Genomic DNA, 15,853 nt, shown 5'->3' on the forward strand with positions numbered 1-15,853 from the left:
CCTGATGACTTATTCTGATGACAAGAATGAAGCCTTTGACTACATTTTTTTTTTAATTGGGAAAAAACACTACCCACCTTACTATTTATCTCATCAGATAAAGCATTAGAAACCCATTCCTTCTACCTCATACTCTTCAAAGATCTCATTTAACACATCATTGCACTGTGTAATCATCATTGATGACTGACTGACAAACATGTTGTGTCACTGTAGTTCTGCATTCTGCATACACACTTCTTTTAAATATTTAATAACTTTTCTAAAGAATTGTGCTCTCTTCTACAAATGATTTGCACCAATTACTTATTTTTTTAAAAATATTTTAATTTGAGATTTTGTTGCACAGCCACTTGCCATCTTAATTGCTTCTTGTGGAAAGACAGTATCTCAAAAATCTGAGAAATTAAAAGTCTTAAGGGATTTTTTTTTTACCATTCTAAATTTGTCTGGTTGGTGTTTTTTGTTCAAATGTTTCAGACTTGCACAGCCAAAACATACAAATTTAATTCAAAATAGAATATCTGAATTTATTCCTACCAGCTTTTAGAAAAACTAGACTGAAAAAAAGATGTATGTGAAGCAAAATATTTTCTTACTTTACTTCAGTATAACCCCATCTTGAACAACAAGAACTACACATCTCAGGACTTCACTCTACAGCCTAAAACAAATTTGGCCAAATAAGCCATACCCACTTATGAAGTAACATACAGAATAACAGGTCACAGAAATATGAACTAATGATTTGGTTTAGTACATGTGAAGGCTTTATTTTCAAAAGGAGAAAAAGACCATGAATTTATAAAGCACTAGACTTTTTAAAAACTTTGTGTTGTTTTGCAGTAAAAGTCACTCTGGTTGAATGCTAGCATCTATCCACACTGGGTACTACCTTACCCAATTTATAACACTGACAGTTTGGATAGAAATACTAATATTTGTGTAAGGTGGAAGAGGCTTTATTTGAAAATAGTTTTGAAGAAAATATGCCACATGTGTAATGCTTCATTTTCACTTCTCTCTTTTTTAATAGAGAATTATGGTGTGAGCTGAATTGAGTTGAACAGAAGAGTGCAAAGAAAGAAAAACAGTGCAATGAAAGGCTGGTCTTATCAGAGAATTAGATAAAAATTCAAGACAGTTTCTAATTTTATATTGCCACAGATTTCTAGTAAGTCACTGTCCATCTGTTTGTTGAACAATTACATAATTTTCTATAGGGATTTCAGTCAGATTAGATCAAATATGAGACTACAAAGAAGTGTTAAATAGTCATCAGTTTTCAGAGTATTTTAAGTACTTACTGACATCATTCAAGATTGGGACTCGTTATAAAAGGTGATGTTAGAAAAGACCATGCAAAGAGGCAGTTCCACATCTGATAAAGATTTGGCACATATGTCTATTATGCTTGCAGCTTACTAAAACAGTGGAAGTAGGTACCTTGCAATAGACATAGAATCTAGAAAAATTCAGAGTTTGTAAGAGATGCCATAGACACACATACCAAAAGACAAAGACAGCACAAGACATGGAATCTGAATTGGAAGGAACCTATAAAGGCCATTGGGCAACTCCCCTGCAATGAATAATGACACCTACAGCTCCATCAGGTTGCTCAGAGCCTCTCCAGCCTGACCTCAGCTGTCTCCAAGAGCAGGGCATCTATCACGATCTCTCTGGACAACCTGCTCCAGCGTTTCACCACCCTTAACATAAAAAACACTTTTCCTATATCCAATCAAAATCTTCCCTTTTAATACGAAACCATTTCCCTTCATCCTATCACAACACACCCTAAAGAGTTTATCCCCTTCACAAACTAACTACACACATCTAAGAACTAATTAGATCTTTGTTGCCTGAAGACAGGACTTTTGTTCCCACCTCCATTTCGAATTTCAGCCTGAATCAGCTCCTGTTTCAGCCCTTCAATTTCTTTCTTCAGTTTTGCATTTTCCACACGGAGCTTCTTCTCTTCTCGGAGAGATGCCTGCAAGACTACAAGTTCACACAATGTTAAAAACAATAAGTTAGAATAATTAGCATTTACCACTTGACAGAGATTTTGTTAAAAAAAAGAAACCTGATGTGCCAAGCATCAAAAAACCTTAAAAGAGTACATTACTAGCTGTATTTAGGAATCTGCTTTTTCATTGGTTAAAACTTGCTTTAAAAAAATCCACAATACTTATATACTTCAGTTGCCTTTCAACATACTACTTTTTCAGTCTTCTAAACTGATTACTAAGAGGAAATTCCAAGAAATCTACTAAACGAAGTTTGAACATGTTTGTAATATGGAACATCTTCATTCACTGATCCTGATTTGTATGAACTATCAAATTTGGCACTACAATGCTCTCAAGAGAATCCCATAGTGGTGAAAAGCAGCAATAGAAGCATGCCAATGCATAAGTCTCATATCATTCCCAAATGCCTTTCACCCCTAAAAAATGAAAAGTGTCCTATCAAATTACCATTATCTGTTTATGTCATTATTCTTTCATCCATGCTTCTGTACTTCAGAATAAGCAGCTTCAAAAAACTCACAAACCACAAGGCAGTGAAGAGGTGCTACCATTACAAGCTTTATCTCAGAGAACTTAAAGGGCTGACAGCATTAATGAATTTATTCATGTCCTGTATTTTTTTCCTATGAGCATTTCATTTCAACCATCTGGTTAACAAGTTGATTGTAAGACAGAATTCCTTACTAGCTTTCTCTTTGAGCAGGGCAATTTGCTGTTTGAGGTATTCAATAACTTGATCAGCCTCTGCACCCTTCTGCTCCAGTCTGTTCAGCACTGCATTGTTAGCTGCCATCTTCATCAAAAAACGGGCTAAAAACCTAGACAAATAACAGAGTTTAAGATTAATTACTTCTTAATTGATAATTATTGATAATTAATGTCCCATCTCTTACCACAAGAAGCAGTTCTAAAATCAGTTGCTAAGTAAGGAAATCTGCAATTTAAACAAACTGGGCTTCTACCTCCTGAAGCTAAGCTCAAACAAAAAGCAAAATTAATGTTTGACAGCTGCTTTTAAGTACTATATAGAAGAAAAACAACTTTTCTTCCTACTGCAGAAAACATTTGAGAAAGAATGAGAAAGGTCTAAAGATATGAATGTATTAATACACAGAAAAAAGGGAAATAGAAGGGAAAAGGTTACACTATAAAAGAATGTTTCTTCATTTTATTGGAAAAAATTATTAACCGCACCCAGAATTTCCTTAAAAGAAAACAGAAACATCTCAGAAAAATTTACAAAACCCTCTAATAACCTGACTCAGGACGTACTGAATTCTTTATACATTGTAGATACACATACATTAAGGAAATACTTATTTTTAAGCAGAATTCATCAGCATTTATATTCATCTCTGATTAATGCAAGTTTTACTGCAGGTTTCTAGCTTCAGTTTTTATTTTAGCACTGATTTTGTTAGCCTCATTTTGTTTCCACTGAAATGGAAGGCCAGGCATGCAGGTAACAAATTCAAGGAACAGGAAATACAAAACAGTGTAAAAACAAATAAATGCTGCCTAATTTTCCTTCAGAACATCCAACTTCTTTTATTGGCTTTCACTACTGCTCCAGAAACAAGCAATGCCTCACGTGAAATCCTAATTTGTTGAATCCTACCAAGTATGGTCCACTTCTTTCCTTGTACCATTTGCATCTAAATATAATCAACAGAATGATGAAACAGACATTCGTTTCTGCAACAGATTGTGTTTTTACCCTCTGTCCAGTACCTACAGGATAAAATATTCTGTACTGACAACAGCTTTATCTACAAATCAACCAACATCCCAAGATGCCTTGTCGATTTTCACAAGTAACAGTAATATAATTCCTGTGAATTTGCCCATCAAATGCAACAAAGGGAAGACCTAGTAAGAAAATGGTGATCCATATCACTGCATTGGCTCCCAAACCTCTAGCAAAGCCCCTAAAAGCCTTTTCTCATATCAAATTGGCAAGAAAGGATCCCATTTTATTGTGAGATTACTCTGACACCGTGACTTAAGACTGTTTTTAACATATGAATACTCTCTGGTGGGAGTTGCAACAGAAGCCACAGGGCTGACAAAACAACTTAAAAATAGCTCAAAGGTAAACAGGCACAATCACACTTTTCATAACATTAATGCAGCACTTTAGCTGTACTCTCACTGGCAGCTTAACATTTCATGCCCTATCTATAACTACATATGAACTCAGAGCTATGTAGCAGCTATACAGCACTCTTCCCCCCTTTTTTTTTTTTAGCAAACTACCAAAGGTGACACTGAATTGGTAGCCGTAGTGCAATTAAAAGTTCTCTAAGTAAAATTCACAAAGACAAAGAGTCTAAGCAGATGGTACACAAGTTTTAGTCTTCCTGAAAGTGATGAATGAACATATTTTTCCTTCTTTGTAATCTTATGCAATGCAAGCTTGTTTTACACAAATCTATTTCATAAGACAGAAAAGTATTACTGTCTTCTCACTCTCTACTGGTCCACAAGAGATTTCTTTTTTAAAAGCAAGAAAAACTTGTGGAGAAAGAAGTGGTAGAACCATCTCCTCAGGACATCTAAAGTCATTTTAATATTCAAACTTATCTCTGCATTGAGAAAATATTTTTTCCATGTGCAACATGCAAAATCCATTATTTCTGAGGTCTAAAAGAAAGCCAGGCACTTAAAGTGACTCCAATAAGTTACCGATTTAGATGTCAACTGGAAATAAACATAAAAATATTATAGCACAACACAGCACAGTACAAAGCCTGGGATATTACTGTCTGCATACCAATAAGATCTCTCACAAGCTACATTCTCTCTGTGGAACACAATACTAACAGAGGAAACTCTGCCAACAACAACAGGGATGCTACTAAAACTTCAAAGTGAATGGAATTGGTACACTTTACAGGTTTTAGCCAAGTTGGCTAATGAACTGAAGATCTGGAAATAAAGTTACCTGATTACAATGGGTAGACATTTTCCCACTTGTCAAATAAATTTCTGTAGACCTAGTATTGCAATAACACAAGGAATAGGTATTTCCGATACAAACATAAAGAGCCAACGGGCCGAAATGAAGTGCTGTGCAGGCACGTGAACCCATAAAGCAGTGTGATAAAACTGTATCCAAAAAGGGCACAATTTCATTTCTTTAAGATCCACCCTTGCTATAAAACAAAGCACATTAAAATTGTTACTATTGGAACAATCAAAGTTTATACTCTGCAGCCTGTTCTTTCCCATCCCTTATTTCCTTTGCTCTCTGTTACTTCACCCAGCCCAGAAGGAAAACGATTGGTGATGTACAAACTATAAGAAAATTGAACAACATAACACAAAGAAAAGAATCTTAACTTCTTACAGATAGATTTTCATTTAATTATTTGCATGTTTGTGTTACAGAAAACATTCCAGAGCCAACTGAAAGTCACTTCTTACAGTTGTGTCTTACGAACTGCTTTTCTTACCTTGAGATAGGGTAAAACAGCTGAGAAAAACAAATCCTGAGTAGCTATAGCAGTGGGACAAATGTTCTGATAAGAGTAGCTGCCTAGAATTACCTGGGTGTATTTAGCTAAGAGAAACTGCTTAATCTCAAAGCTCCGATTCCTACTTTGTTACCCACAAGATCTTTAGTGCTGCCTCCAAACCAACAGTTTCCCAATAATGGAACTCAACAATCAAGTGAAATATATAACTTCACAAATAACTATAGGGGTTGTATGAAAAGATTGTTTAATTTCTCATCATTCTATGTCCTGACTTTAAAGTGCTGTCTATCTACTTCAACAGAAAGCACGGCTCGTTGTGTTCTCCGAAGTATTTGCAGTCCCCTAGTATAATAAAACAGGCATCTGTTTCCCAAAAACACCCAATGCAGAAGGTTCCCAAAAGTGGAATACCATAAATCAATATTACCCATATAGCACAAACTACCCCCAAAATGTCAATGTTTTACGCTAGTTTATCAGAATTGGTTTAGACATTAGACTACATTCAGATAAAAAAAATGAAGACACTGATAGGGGACTAAAAATCTAAACTTTGTTGCACCTTACTCTTCAATGTTATGTTTCCTAAAGAAACAAAAAGCCAAACCCCCCATAAAATTAATGACAAGATTTAGAACAAACTAAAAATTGTGTTTGGAATCTATCCATGGTCCAAACATGGAACCAATTACTTTTTGCTATTGGAAAAGCAATCATTTAACCAAAAAACAGAAATTGGAAGCCAACTGACTCCTAAAACCTACAATAATTAGCTCCAAACATTCCATTTTCCAGCTGCAAGTTTGTTGTTTTATTTTAAAGCCAGTATTTTAAAGCTCTCAGCTTATCTTGCAATGCTTTTTAATGTCAGCACACAAAGAAAGATTACTAACTGTATGAGATCTGAACTGCAGGCTGCTGTTCCCTGTGTATGCACTGACGATATCTGTAATGGCAAGATAGTTTTTATTTTACCATTTTGAAGTCAGTAAGTTTTACACATATTAACAGGCATTTTATTTCTCATCCTTATTCTTTCCTACAGGTCTTGGTGCAACACCACCAAATGCATTCCATTTGCACTTGGGCATACATTGAGATAAAGAAAATGTCAAATCTTGCCACAAATAATGTAAAAACAATCATCCCAACTCCTGCTTCTCACCTCTTCCTCTCCCATACCTACTCTCACCCACAGACAATCAGAGGCTGAGCCAGCAGAGCTCACTGCACCAGGCTCCGAAGCAGACCTGCCGCTGGCCAGAGCTGAGCCCTGAGCAGTGCTGGTTGTGCCTCTGGGAGAGGGAGATGCAAGAAATGAGAAACCGCTGTATAACAGCAGCTAGGAGAGAAGTTCAGCTGGTCATTGGTGTGAAACCATGACAAACAAAAAGCAACTGTTGAAACAAGTTTGCTTTTTGGTTGAAGTGCCCTGTTCATATTAAAGCTTGTCTTTACAAAACAGAACCTGTGGGATCAACATTATTCTAAGAGTTACCAACAACACAAAGGTAACAAAATTTCTCCAAAGCAAAATATGTTTACAGCAATTTTTCTTCTTAAGCTTTTGATCTTAAGTTTCAAGTAGTTCTCAAATGAAACTGTCTTGTTTCTTTCATGAGATGTCTCAAGATGTGCCAAGGGTTTCAGCTCGTATTGCAACACATTCTACTTTCTGTAAAAGACAAGTATCAACAACTCTTTGTTTCTGCAAGAAGTGTGTTCAAAGACTTCTCTCTGAGCATCTTTTTCTGAAATGGTCATTTCTGGCAGACAATCTTACAAAAACCCATAAATGTAACAGAACATGCCAGCTGGTCACCAGATTCTGCTTTCCTGTGCTTTGCACTTCCACGAACTATCAGGACACACAGCAAAGCAGATTTAAGAATCTCACATCACACCTTTTTATTCTGCAACCTAAGGAACAGTAGTGATCAGATCAAAACAGGAGAGCGAAGGTATGCTATCTTTTACTCAATTGAAAGATCACCGCAATAAAAATGTTCTTGAGATGAGAATATGGGGCAACTTACAACAGGGGCAGAATTCATGCTTTACAACATATTTTCTCTTATTGTCTCCTCTTAATCTCTGATAAACTATTCTAGACCTGATGCTGTAAATACTTTAGGATAAAATTTGCAGTGTCTAATTTCATTTCACTTTTTTTTGGTATGAAAAAAGGGCTTCGTTTCCTGAACTACACATTTAAGTTCTTAAACCACAGAAGTAGGCTATGGCTGATTACTTCTGACATCAAGTCTTTATTTTCATTTGAACACCTCCCTACTTCAGTCACAGAAGTACAGAATATGTGCAGCAGCCCAACTTGTCATTGGGGAGGCAATATGCTATTGCATTTAGTTGCATACCTGTAGTGATACAATTCTATTGCTTGGACATTTTGGAAACTACATTCAGTAAGTTTCAAGAATATGCCTATTGCTACCACTCAATTCTCTTCTCAAGAAGTTGGATCTTGAATGAGATTCTTATTTTTGTTACAGGCTGAGAAATGCAGTAATGCCTTTCACATCCAAGTATTCCTTCTCAGGAAAGGCAGCTGTAAAGGAAGATTTTTAGGCTTCAAGAGGCAGAGAGGAATCAGAACTATCTGAAACCACTATGATCACACACACTTTCATCCGTCAAAAAATATAATTCCTCAGTCACAAGCTAAAACAGAACAAAAAGCCATTCACAGAGCTTTCAAACCAAAAGGTTTAAGAAAATCTGCTTTTAAAGTCTTTATGCAAATTAGATACAATTTTTGCATTGCTTGCAATTACTGAATGATCAAAACTCATGTCTTAGTTCTAATATAAGTAAGAAGACAATGCATCCTATTACACTTAAATGTAATTTCACCTACATTAAAAAGACAAGTACATATTAAGGTTTAATCCACCCATCTTTCAGAACTGTTAGCCCTGCAAGGAAAGAACACAGGTTTTCCGAGTCTCACATTGTCAAAGTTTGCAGGGCTAAAAACATGCTTTGAAATCCCAAACTAAACATGCAAATGACCAAAAAGTACATCTGCACCCATGCTTTTCTTCATATACAGCAAAGGAGATATACAGAAAGTATTTCTGGCAGAATGATGGCAAGCTCTTGACTAGCAATAACCAGCAACGATGATATTTAAAATAAAGCTGGACTGTTTATGATGCCAACATTTTGAGCATTATTCATCATTTCAGCGTAACACTTTGAAAAATCAAGGCATGATTACTAAATCACAACAGAAGCTCATTTTTGGCTCGCTGTAATAGATCAGCAATCACCTACCAGGTACTAGAAAGAAACATAAAACATCAAATGAAACTTAAATTATTGTCTTACATTTTGCTAAAAGAACAAACGCTGCTTTTGATATGATAAACATGGAATTACAGCCTTAGTCATAAAAGAATGTCGTAAAGCAAGGAAATAAAGTTCTGCAGACTTAGTGCAAACAGACTTAAGAATTCTATTTTCTTTGTTCTGCCTGACAAACAATTGGTTTGACTGGGGCTTTAAACACTTGAATGGTCCAAATATTGTTATTATTGCTGTTGTTATTTTTGGAGCACTTAAGTACACTTTTTAAAGTATTTGTAAACTATAAACAAATGTGTAGCCCATACTAAAAGCAAATTGCCAAGCAGCAAATTATAAGGCAAAGTCGTAGATCTCTGCCATATGTTATTTCAACTCACATTTTTGCACTGAGATTCAGAATAATTACTTTGCAGATTTCCAAACAACTAACATGTCTAACACCATCCATCCAAGCAGCAGTGCCAGCCCTAGCAAATGATTTGCCGGCTCTGGAGAATACAGTTCAACTCTGATGGCTGCCAGATAAATCAGGCTCAATCTCAGCTGCAGACAGGTCCTCTAGTAGTCCTGAGAGCTTACTCCTCCCTATTTTAAAGGGCTGGAAAGAGTAAAAACAAATCCAAACCTTTGCATACTGAAAAACACAGTATGAAAAAAATATGTATTTATGGGATGGAACATAGTACAAGAAGCTCAACACCACTGGTATCAATTTTGAGGCAAGTTATTCAAGACTATTTTAAAATATGAAGACAAGTCACTCTTGAAAGAGAAGGATGTACCAAAGACATAGGTGAGTCACAGCATCAGTGAGCCAAACAGAATCAAAACTACCAGAAGGAATGCATGAAAAAATGTCAATTATTTGTTATGACAGACAAAAACAAAAGTATGAAATCCTTCCTTCAAGTGCATGACAACAGGCTTAATTTGAATTCAAGTGAGTCTTTCAGATCTGTTTAGTACAGATCATTAGAAATAAAAAAACACTCCAATATTTCACTCAAGTTTGCATGCCAACATAAAGTAGATGCTACAACATATTAACTAACTGCACCGCATCTTAATACTCCACAGTTGGAGCTCTAAAAGGTTTAAGGAAAGTGAAGAGTAGCTGCAATTTCATTTATATCCTGTCCGCGAGCTTGTGCAAAATTTCTACTACTGGCAAGTTCCAACTCCAAATGATCTTTGTGCGCACTCGTATGTTTGAGCAGGCACCCCAAGGATTAAACAAAGCAGAGACATAACTACCAGGAGCAGGTTTGATTGCCCAGGTTAGGACAAAAGTCATAAGATATGGATGTCATTTGCAACAGAATTCTTCACAGCTACCAAAAACTTTTCAGTAACAATAAAGACTGCATACAGAGTTATATGCAGCTTAATTTTCTAAGCAAAGTGGCCAGTAATTCTTGGGTTGCTCAAGAAAAGCAACTTATCTGCACTGCTTGAATTAAGCTCCAACAAATTATGCGTCCACTGCATCTGCCAGGTCCCCTGGAACTTCACCAGAGATTCATCTGGCTGTGCTTTACAGAACAGTCTGAAATTTAAGGAGCAGCTTCTATGCCAGAACAGCTGGACAACCTCCTGTATTTCTTCAGCAGTCTCTCTCTTTTGGATCTTGCTGCATTAATGTTTTAATAGCACTATAAGAATCATACAGTAAACGATCACCACGTGCAGAAGGAATTCTTACATAATTCCTGCAATGGAAAAGATACAACACATACAACTTGGTACCTTGTTTCTTGGGCTATAAGCACTGAACTCCAAACCCCAAATGCATCCAACTCCTTGGAACAAAAAGCTTCCATCAAGCTCTTTCACATTTCTTTTACATTTATTTATAAAAGCTTAGTTTTCCAAAGCACTGTGTATCCAATGGATACCACTGTACTAAAATAAATAAAAAGTAGCTGCTACATGTGTCTCAAAATATCCCCATAAAACTTCCTTGACGGGTGATGGACTTCACAATTACACACACATATGCTTATACATTCAGAAATATAAGTGGACTCAGCTGCATCTGAGCAAGTCTGCCGGGTCAGCATATGCCACAGAAGAACTCCAAGAATCCGTGCTGTTGCTCATCCTCAGGGGTTTTATGGGGGAGTGAAAGCTTTAGATTACTGTCATAATTACAGGGTAAGCTACTCATAAATCAGACAGACTGCACTGTATTTCTGGATCTTCTGCCACCTGTTGATCTTGGATATTTTTATTGTTTTCTGTAACTTTATACTAAAAAAGTGACTGTTCACACTACTTGCCTAAGAACATGTACAGCAGTCATAATAAGGTAACGATGAAATATTTACCCCTCTCCCATGTTTGTTTGAAAACATACATTTTTAAAACACCTCTCAAAACCCACTCTTTCTTTTGGGTCTGCCTGGGCAATACATGGCAAAAACTTTAGCCACCAAAAAGTCAATTTAAAGATAGCCTTTTCTCAGAAGTCTGGAGAGTTTGAAAATAAAAGCATCATTCAGCAACGTACTTACTGTTTGCAAGGGGTGCAAAATCGTTGTATTGATCAGACAGTATACAGGATGACTGACTCTTTTCAATTTAGAGTAATGAAATTTCAATTCTCAAGTCTCCTAATGCCAGAAAACCACCTGCTAGTTACCTTACAAAGTTCAACTGCAATGACAGGGAATCTTTAAAGTCTTTACTTTTACCTCAGTATTAGCTTCTCACCGTGTAGAATTAGTATCTCGTAGCAGTGCTAAGACAAAGCAGGATTTAACTGTTCCACAAATGGAAGCACAGAGGTTAAAAATAATCATTATTCACTCACAAAAGCACTCAGCAGACACCACGCAGATCTACAGCAAGAGGATCAGTGCTCTCAAACTACAACTGCATTAACAATTGCTTGTATTTACTGAGGCAGAAACTCCAGCTATCTTTTATATGAGCCAAACAAAAGCTGAAGAAAATTAAACTTGAAAGCGTGCGTGTGTGCATGTCTGTGAATGTCTGTGCAATCAAAGCAAGAACAATGGCAAACATCGTTTAACGGGGAGCAACAAAGCTGCCTTGAAAGAGAAAAGCAGTCAGTCCTTACAGACCTTTGAACTCAGTCACAGAATCGAATTTACCTAAGCTAAAACTTCCCACACACGTGACTTCCCCATTTCATTCATCACACAAAGAACTGCACTTTCTAGAGTTGAATCTCATCACTTAGTACAGCAGAACAGTATTTTAATGAAAATCTTTCATAAAGATACTAACTTAACCAGTGCAGAGAAAAAATAATTATTCAGCTGTGGAGTGAAAAGCCTACCTTAACTTTCAAATCTAAAGTGGGTTGACAGCCACTAATCATCAACAGCCAGAAGCAGTCACTTTGAAAAGCACCTTGCAATAGTATATACCACTTCGTATTCATGACATCAGAGCCAAAACATAGGTCTCTCCCTCTAATCACATACAGAGAAAGTTACAATTCCTAGCCATTATCTCCACACATAACTACTAGGTATTGTAACTACCTATTTCCCTTTTGGATCAACAGTCTTAACTTCGGGGTGGTAGAAATCTATAGAACTTTTTTCCCTACAGGAATAAAAAAAGTTGGAAGAAAAAGGTTTTCAGAAGATTTCCATCTGTGCAAATGAAGACTTTTCTATTCTTAGCACAAAAAAATCACAAACTTTTGAAGCAAAGACTGTACAACAACTATCAATCATTTCCAAACGAAGGCCAGAAAATAACAATAGAAAAGATACTTGAAATGAGAAGTGACAGCTTTGCTGCCACTGAGATACAAAAACACAATGGAACAGCATTGTCTTACTACACCGCTACATCATAACCACTACTGATTTCAAACAAAGTTTTACAGAAAGATGCCTTTTGACTGTATACAAAAAATACCTAACCTTCTCTTGTTCGGCAAATACTTACATTTAAGTTTTTTATTTTTAAAATGAGAATCGTTTAATTCTTATCAACAGAGAGCCACTGGTCAGATCTTACATGCTTATTTTCTAAACCATATCAGCTGCCAAAACTGATAAATGTAAGCACCATGAAAACAAAAGGTATTTTTACTATATTATATTTAAGGTATTTATATTATATTTTATAATATTATATTATAAAGCATTTGGATGTGGTGCTCAGAGACATGATTTAGTGGCGAGTTAAGAGTTTCGGTAGTATCGTTAGGTTGTGGTTGGACTCGATTATCTTGAAGGTCTTATCCAACCTGAGCAATTCTATGACTCTGTTTGACTTGCTAGTCACTCTACCTGACCTTCCTATATCAAAGAGGGCCATCTTGAAGCATCACCCTTCAAAGATCCAAGTTATTTTCTATGTTCTGAACTGGAGGGGAAGATCAAGCATTTCTTGAAGCACCTTCTACCATCCCCTGGACAACTGTAGCTCTTACAGTATAGTGCCGCAGTCTTCTTCCCTCTGTTAATTTAACATTAAACATATTCATGAATCACTTCTAGCAAAAAAATTCATGCACTGGTACTGAAAAGAGCTAGGATGACTAGTTTTACTAATGATCTGAGTTTACAAGCACTTGCTAATCCTATATCAAAGTAACTGTACTCTAGCAACTATATTCCTCCAGGCATAGCTCAGACCAATACAGTTACTACTCAGTGAATGGTATGCCAATCAAGGTCAACTTCTGAATCGTATTATCTATAAATATTTAAGCACCATTTAAGAAAAAGCACAGCAAAAATTGCATCTTTTCACAGTACCAAGAAAGTAAGCTGGCTTGAAATGACTGCCTTCTAAGAGGATCAGAGCTCTAAAAACTTAGAGGATGCAAGTTATTTTTTCCACTCCAAACCTAGACCAGTGCAGAGCAAGAACAAAAAACCATTTTGTGTTCATCTTGGACACAAAAAGCAGTTACACCAGCTACTAAGACTGGCAGCATACAAGAGTAAAATCCTTCAAGTAGCTATTGGGGACTGGCAGTTTTTCATCTATGGAGTCAACACTTCTTGTTTCCATAGTTTACTATTGAGCTAATTATGCTTCCATTGTAACCTAAATTAATCTACTGAAAAAACAACCATTTCAATTATTTTAAAATCAAATAACCTGTCATAAGAATTTCAAAAGATGTAAATTGGCAAGCAAGTTCTCAGTAAATTATAATTATGGAAAAAGTAAAGGTTATTTGTGCAAAGGAAAAAACTCTTCCTAAGTTCTTATCATTAGCGTTATAGGATAGGGTTGTATGGATGTGAAATTACTTACCCACTGTGATGTAGCAGGGTAATTCAACCCCTAAGAACAGATTAATTTCCCCGATGTACAATTCAGTGTCATATCCTAGTTGGCAATGGTGACTTCCTCAATATGTGACTGTTACCAATTACCAGACCACTTCACACAGAAGGTTTCAAAGCTTACAGGAGAACAAACAAGAACGTGAACTTACAGCCTTAACTCCAGAGCAGCTGCTACTAAGCCAAACATAGTCCCTTTTACATGCCATGAGCAAACATGTATGCTCCTGAGGAAATAAAAGTCCCTAGCTGCTCCAGCCCACTGAGCTGCTGAGATGATTTGCTCACTTATCTTCTGAGCCTGAAATACGATGCCACTACAAAGCTGTATATTAAAGTGTAATTGAGAAACACTCTGGGATAAAAACTAGATGCAATAGCCATGGATCGTTTCCGAGAGGGTCCCGAAGTAAGAGCCTAATCTTTAAACTATCAATCCATACGCGGTCAATGCTATGTTGGGAAAGCTCCTGATGAGAAGGAAATGGAAATAAAAGTCTTCTGTAATGGAAAATCTTATGCCAAAAAATTGCACCAAATGATCTCAAGAAGAGATTTGTGAACACAAGACAGTTTTTAGAGATGTTTTATGCATTGCCAACTGCTTTCAAATGTAAAAAGCATCTCAGAATCTGTCTGCCTTCAGATAATTAGGATATGAGAAAACACACCAGGGAAGCAGTTATGAGAGGAATTCAATTTTCCTCTAATCCAATATAGAATCTCTGCTAGGCTTTTTTCTCCAGCATTTCGTGGGAAGAAAAATGGGTTTTTATACGTGAAGTGCATTTAACTAATGACCAGTAAATACAATATGGATGGCTTTCCAGCATCAATACTAGTTCAAGCTTCCCTGCTGTTTTTTTGGAGCCAAAGGCCAGTTTCTAGACTATTTAGTTATACAGAGTTGGTATAAGAACTTCAGAACATCTATACAAAGATGTGGAGTGTAACAAAATGCAAGAGCTAAGTTAGCAGAAAGCAGTTCTTTCCTAGAATTTTTCTTTGCTCAGTACACTTTTCAGGGAGGAGTTCTCTGAAATTAGCATTTCATTAGAGTACCAACAATAATTCTCCTCAAAAATAACGAACACCAACAAGCAATTACAGCTGCTATTATAGACCTTCACCAATGGGTTGAAACATTAAAATAGAAAAGTTTCAGACTATCATAACTCTCTAAATCATGAACATCTTTTAAAAGAAACCTTATCCTTCAACTCCATAGGCAGAGACAACACCCTTGTTAATTCACTTTTTCATTACCTCAATTGATAACATTCCAATGAAGTACAGACACTAAAGATTTCCTCAGTTTCCCTAAAGAAAATGAAAAAATCTATCTTCAAGAAGATACAACTAACAATACCCCCCCCCCCCCCCAAAAAAAAAATAGAATAAAACAGAGAAAAAAACAACTCCCAAGCACTAAAGTAAAAGATTGGAAAGGGCTCCTGTTCAAGATTTCAAAGAATTACTCAAACAAGAAAACGTCCTATCATCCTAACTGCCTTCATCTCCCTACACCTGTCCTGATCCCATATCAGGGAGTGCACAGGAATCACTAGGTCACAGCCTAAATAACATAATTAAGGCAGCTGGTGAAGGGCCATATATAACCAGCCCTGGGAACACAGGTGGAAACAATTCACCTGGGCTACAGGAAGGGGCAGACCCTGGCTCATCCCTCCTAACCTCATTTAAGGGCTGGCAGGGACAAGGGAAG

At 36.5% G+C, this 15,853-nt stretch overlaps 1 protein-coding gene across 7 annotated transcripts in view; it reads right to left on the reverse strand.

Moving 5' to 3' along the window:
• The window catches only part of AIMP1 (aminoacyl tRNA synthetase complex interacting multifunctional protein 1), a 31,476-nt gene that overhangs the window by 9,911 nt on the left and 5,712 nt on the right, over positions 1-15,853 (reverse strand). For 5 of the 7 annotated variants that reach the window (XM_031607432.2, XM_090138840.1, XM_090138844.1 and 2 more), the window contains exons 2-3: positions 2,721-2,854; positions 1,891-2,004 (exon numbers count right to left, since the gene is read on the reverse strand). In XM_031607432.2, coding sequence (XP_031463292.2) covers positions 1,891-2,004; positions 2,721-2,854 — 248 coding nt within the window. Of the gene's footprint in view, positions 1-1,890; positions 2,005-2,720; positions 2,855-14,095; positions 14,921-15,393; positions 15,851-15,853 lie in introns of those variants that run through there. The other 2 variants (XM_090138842.1, XM_090138843.1) reach the window with 2 other exon arrangements.

This window comes from Phasianus colchicus, chromosome 4 (assembly GCF_987193195.1).
Source record: "Phasianus colchicus chromosome 4, bPhaCol1.hap1.1, whole genome shotgun sequence".
In the NCBI taxonomy this organism is placed as follows: domain Eukaryota; kingdom Metazoa; phylum Chordata; class Aves; order Galliformes; family Phasianidae; genus Phasianus; species Phasianus colchicus.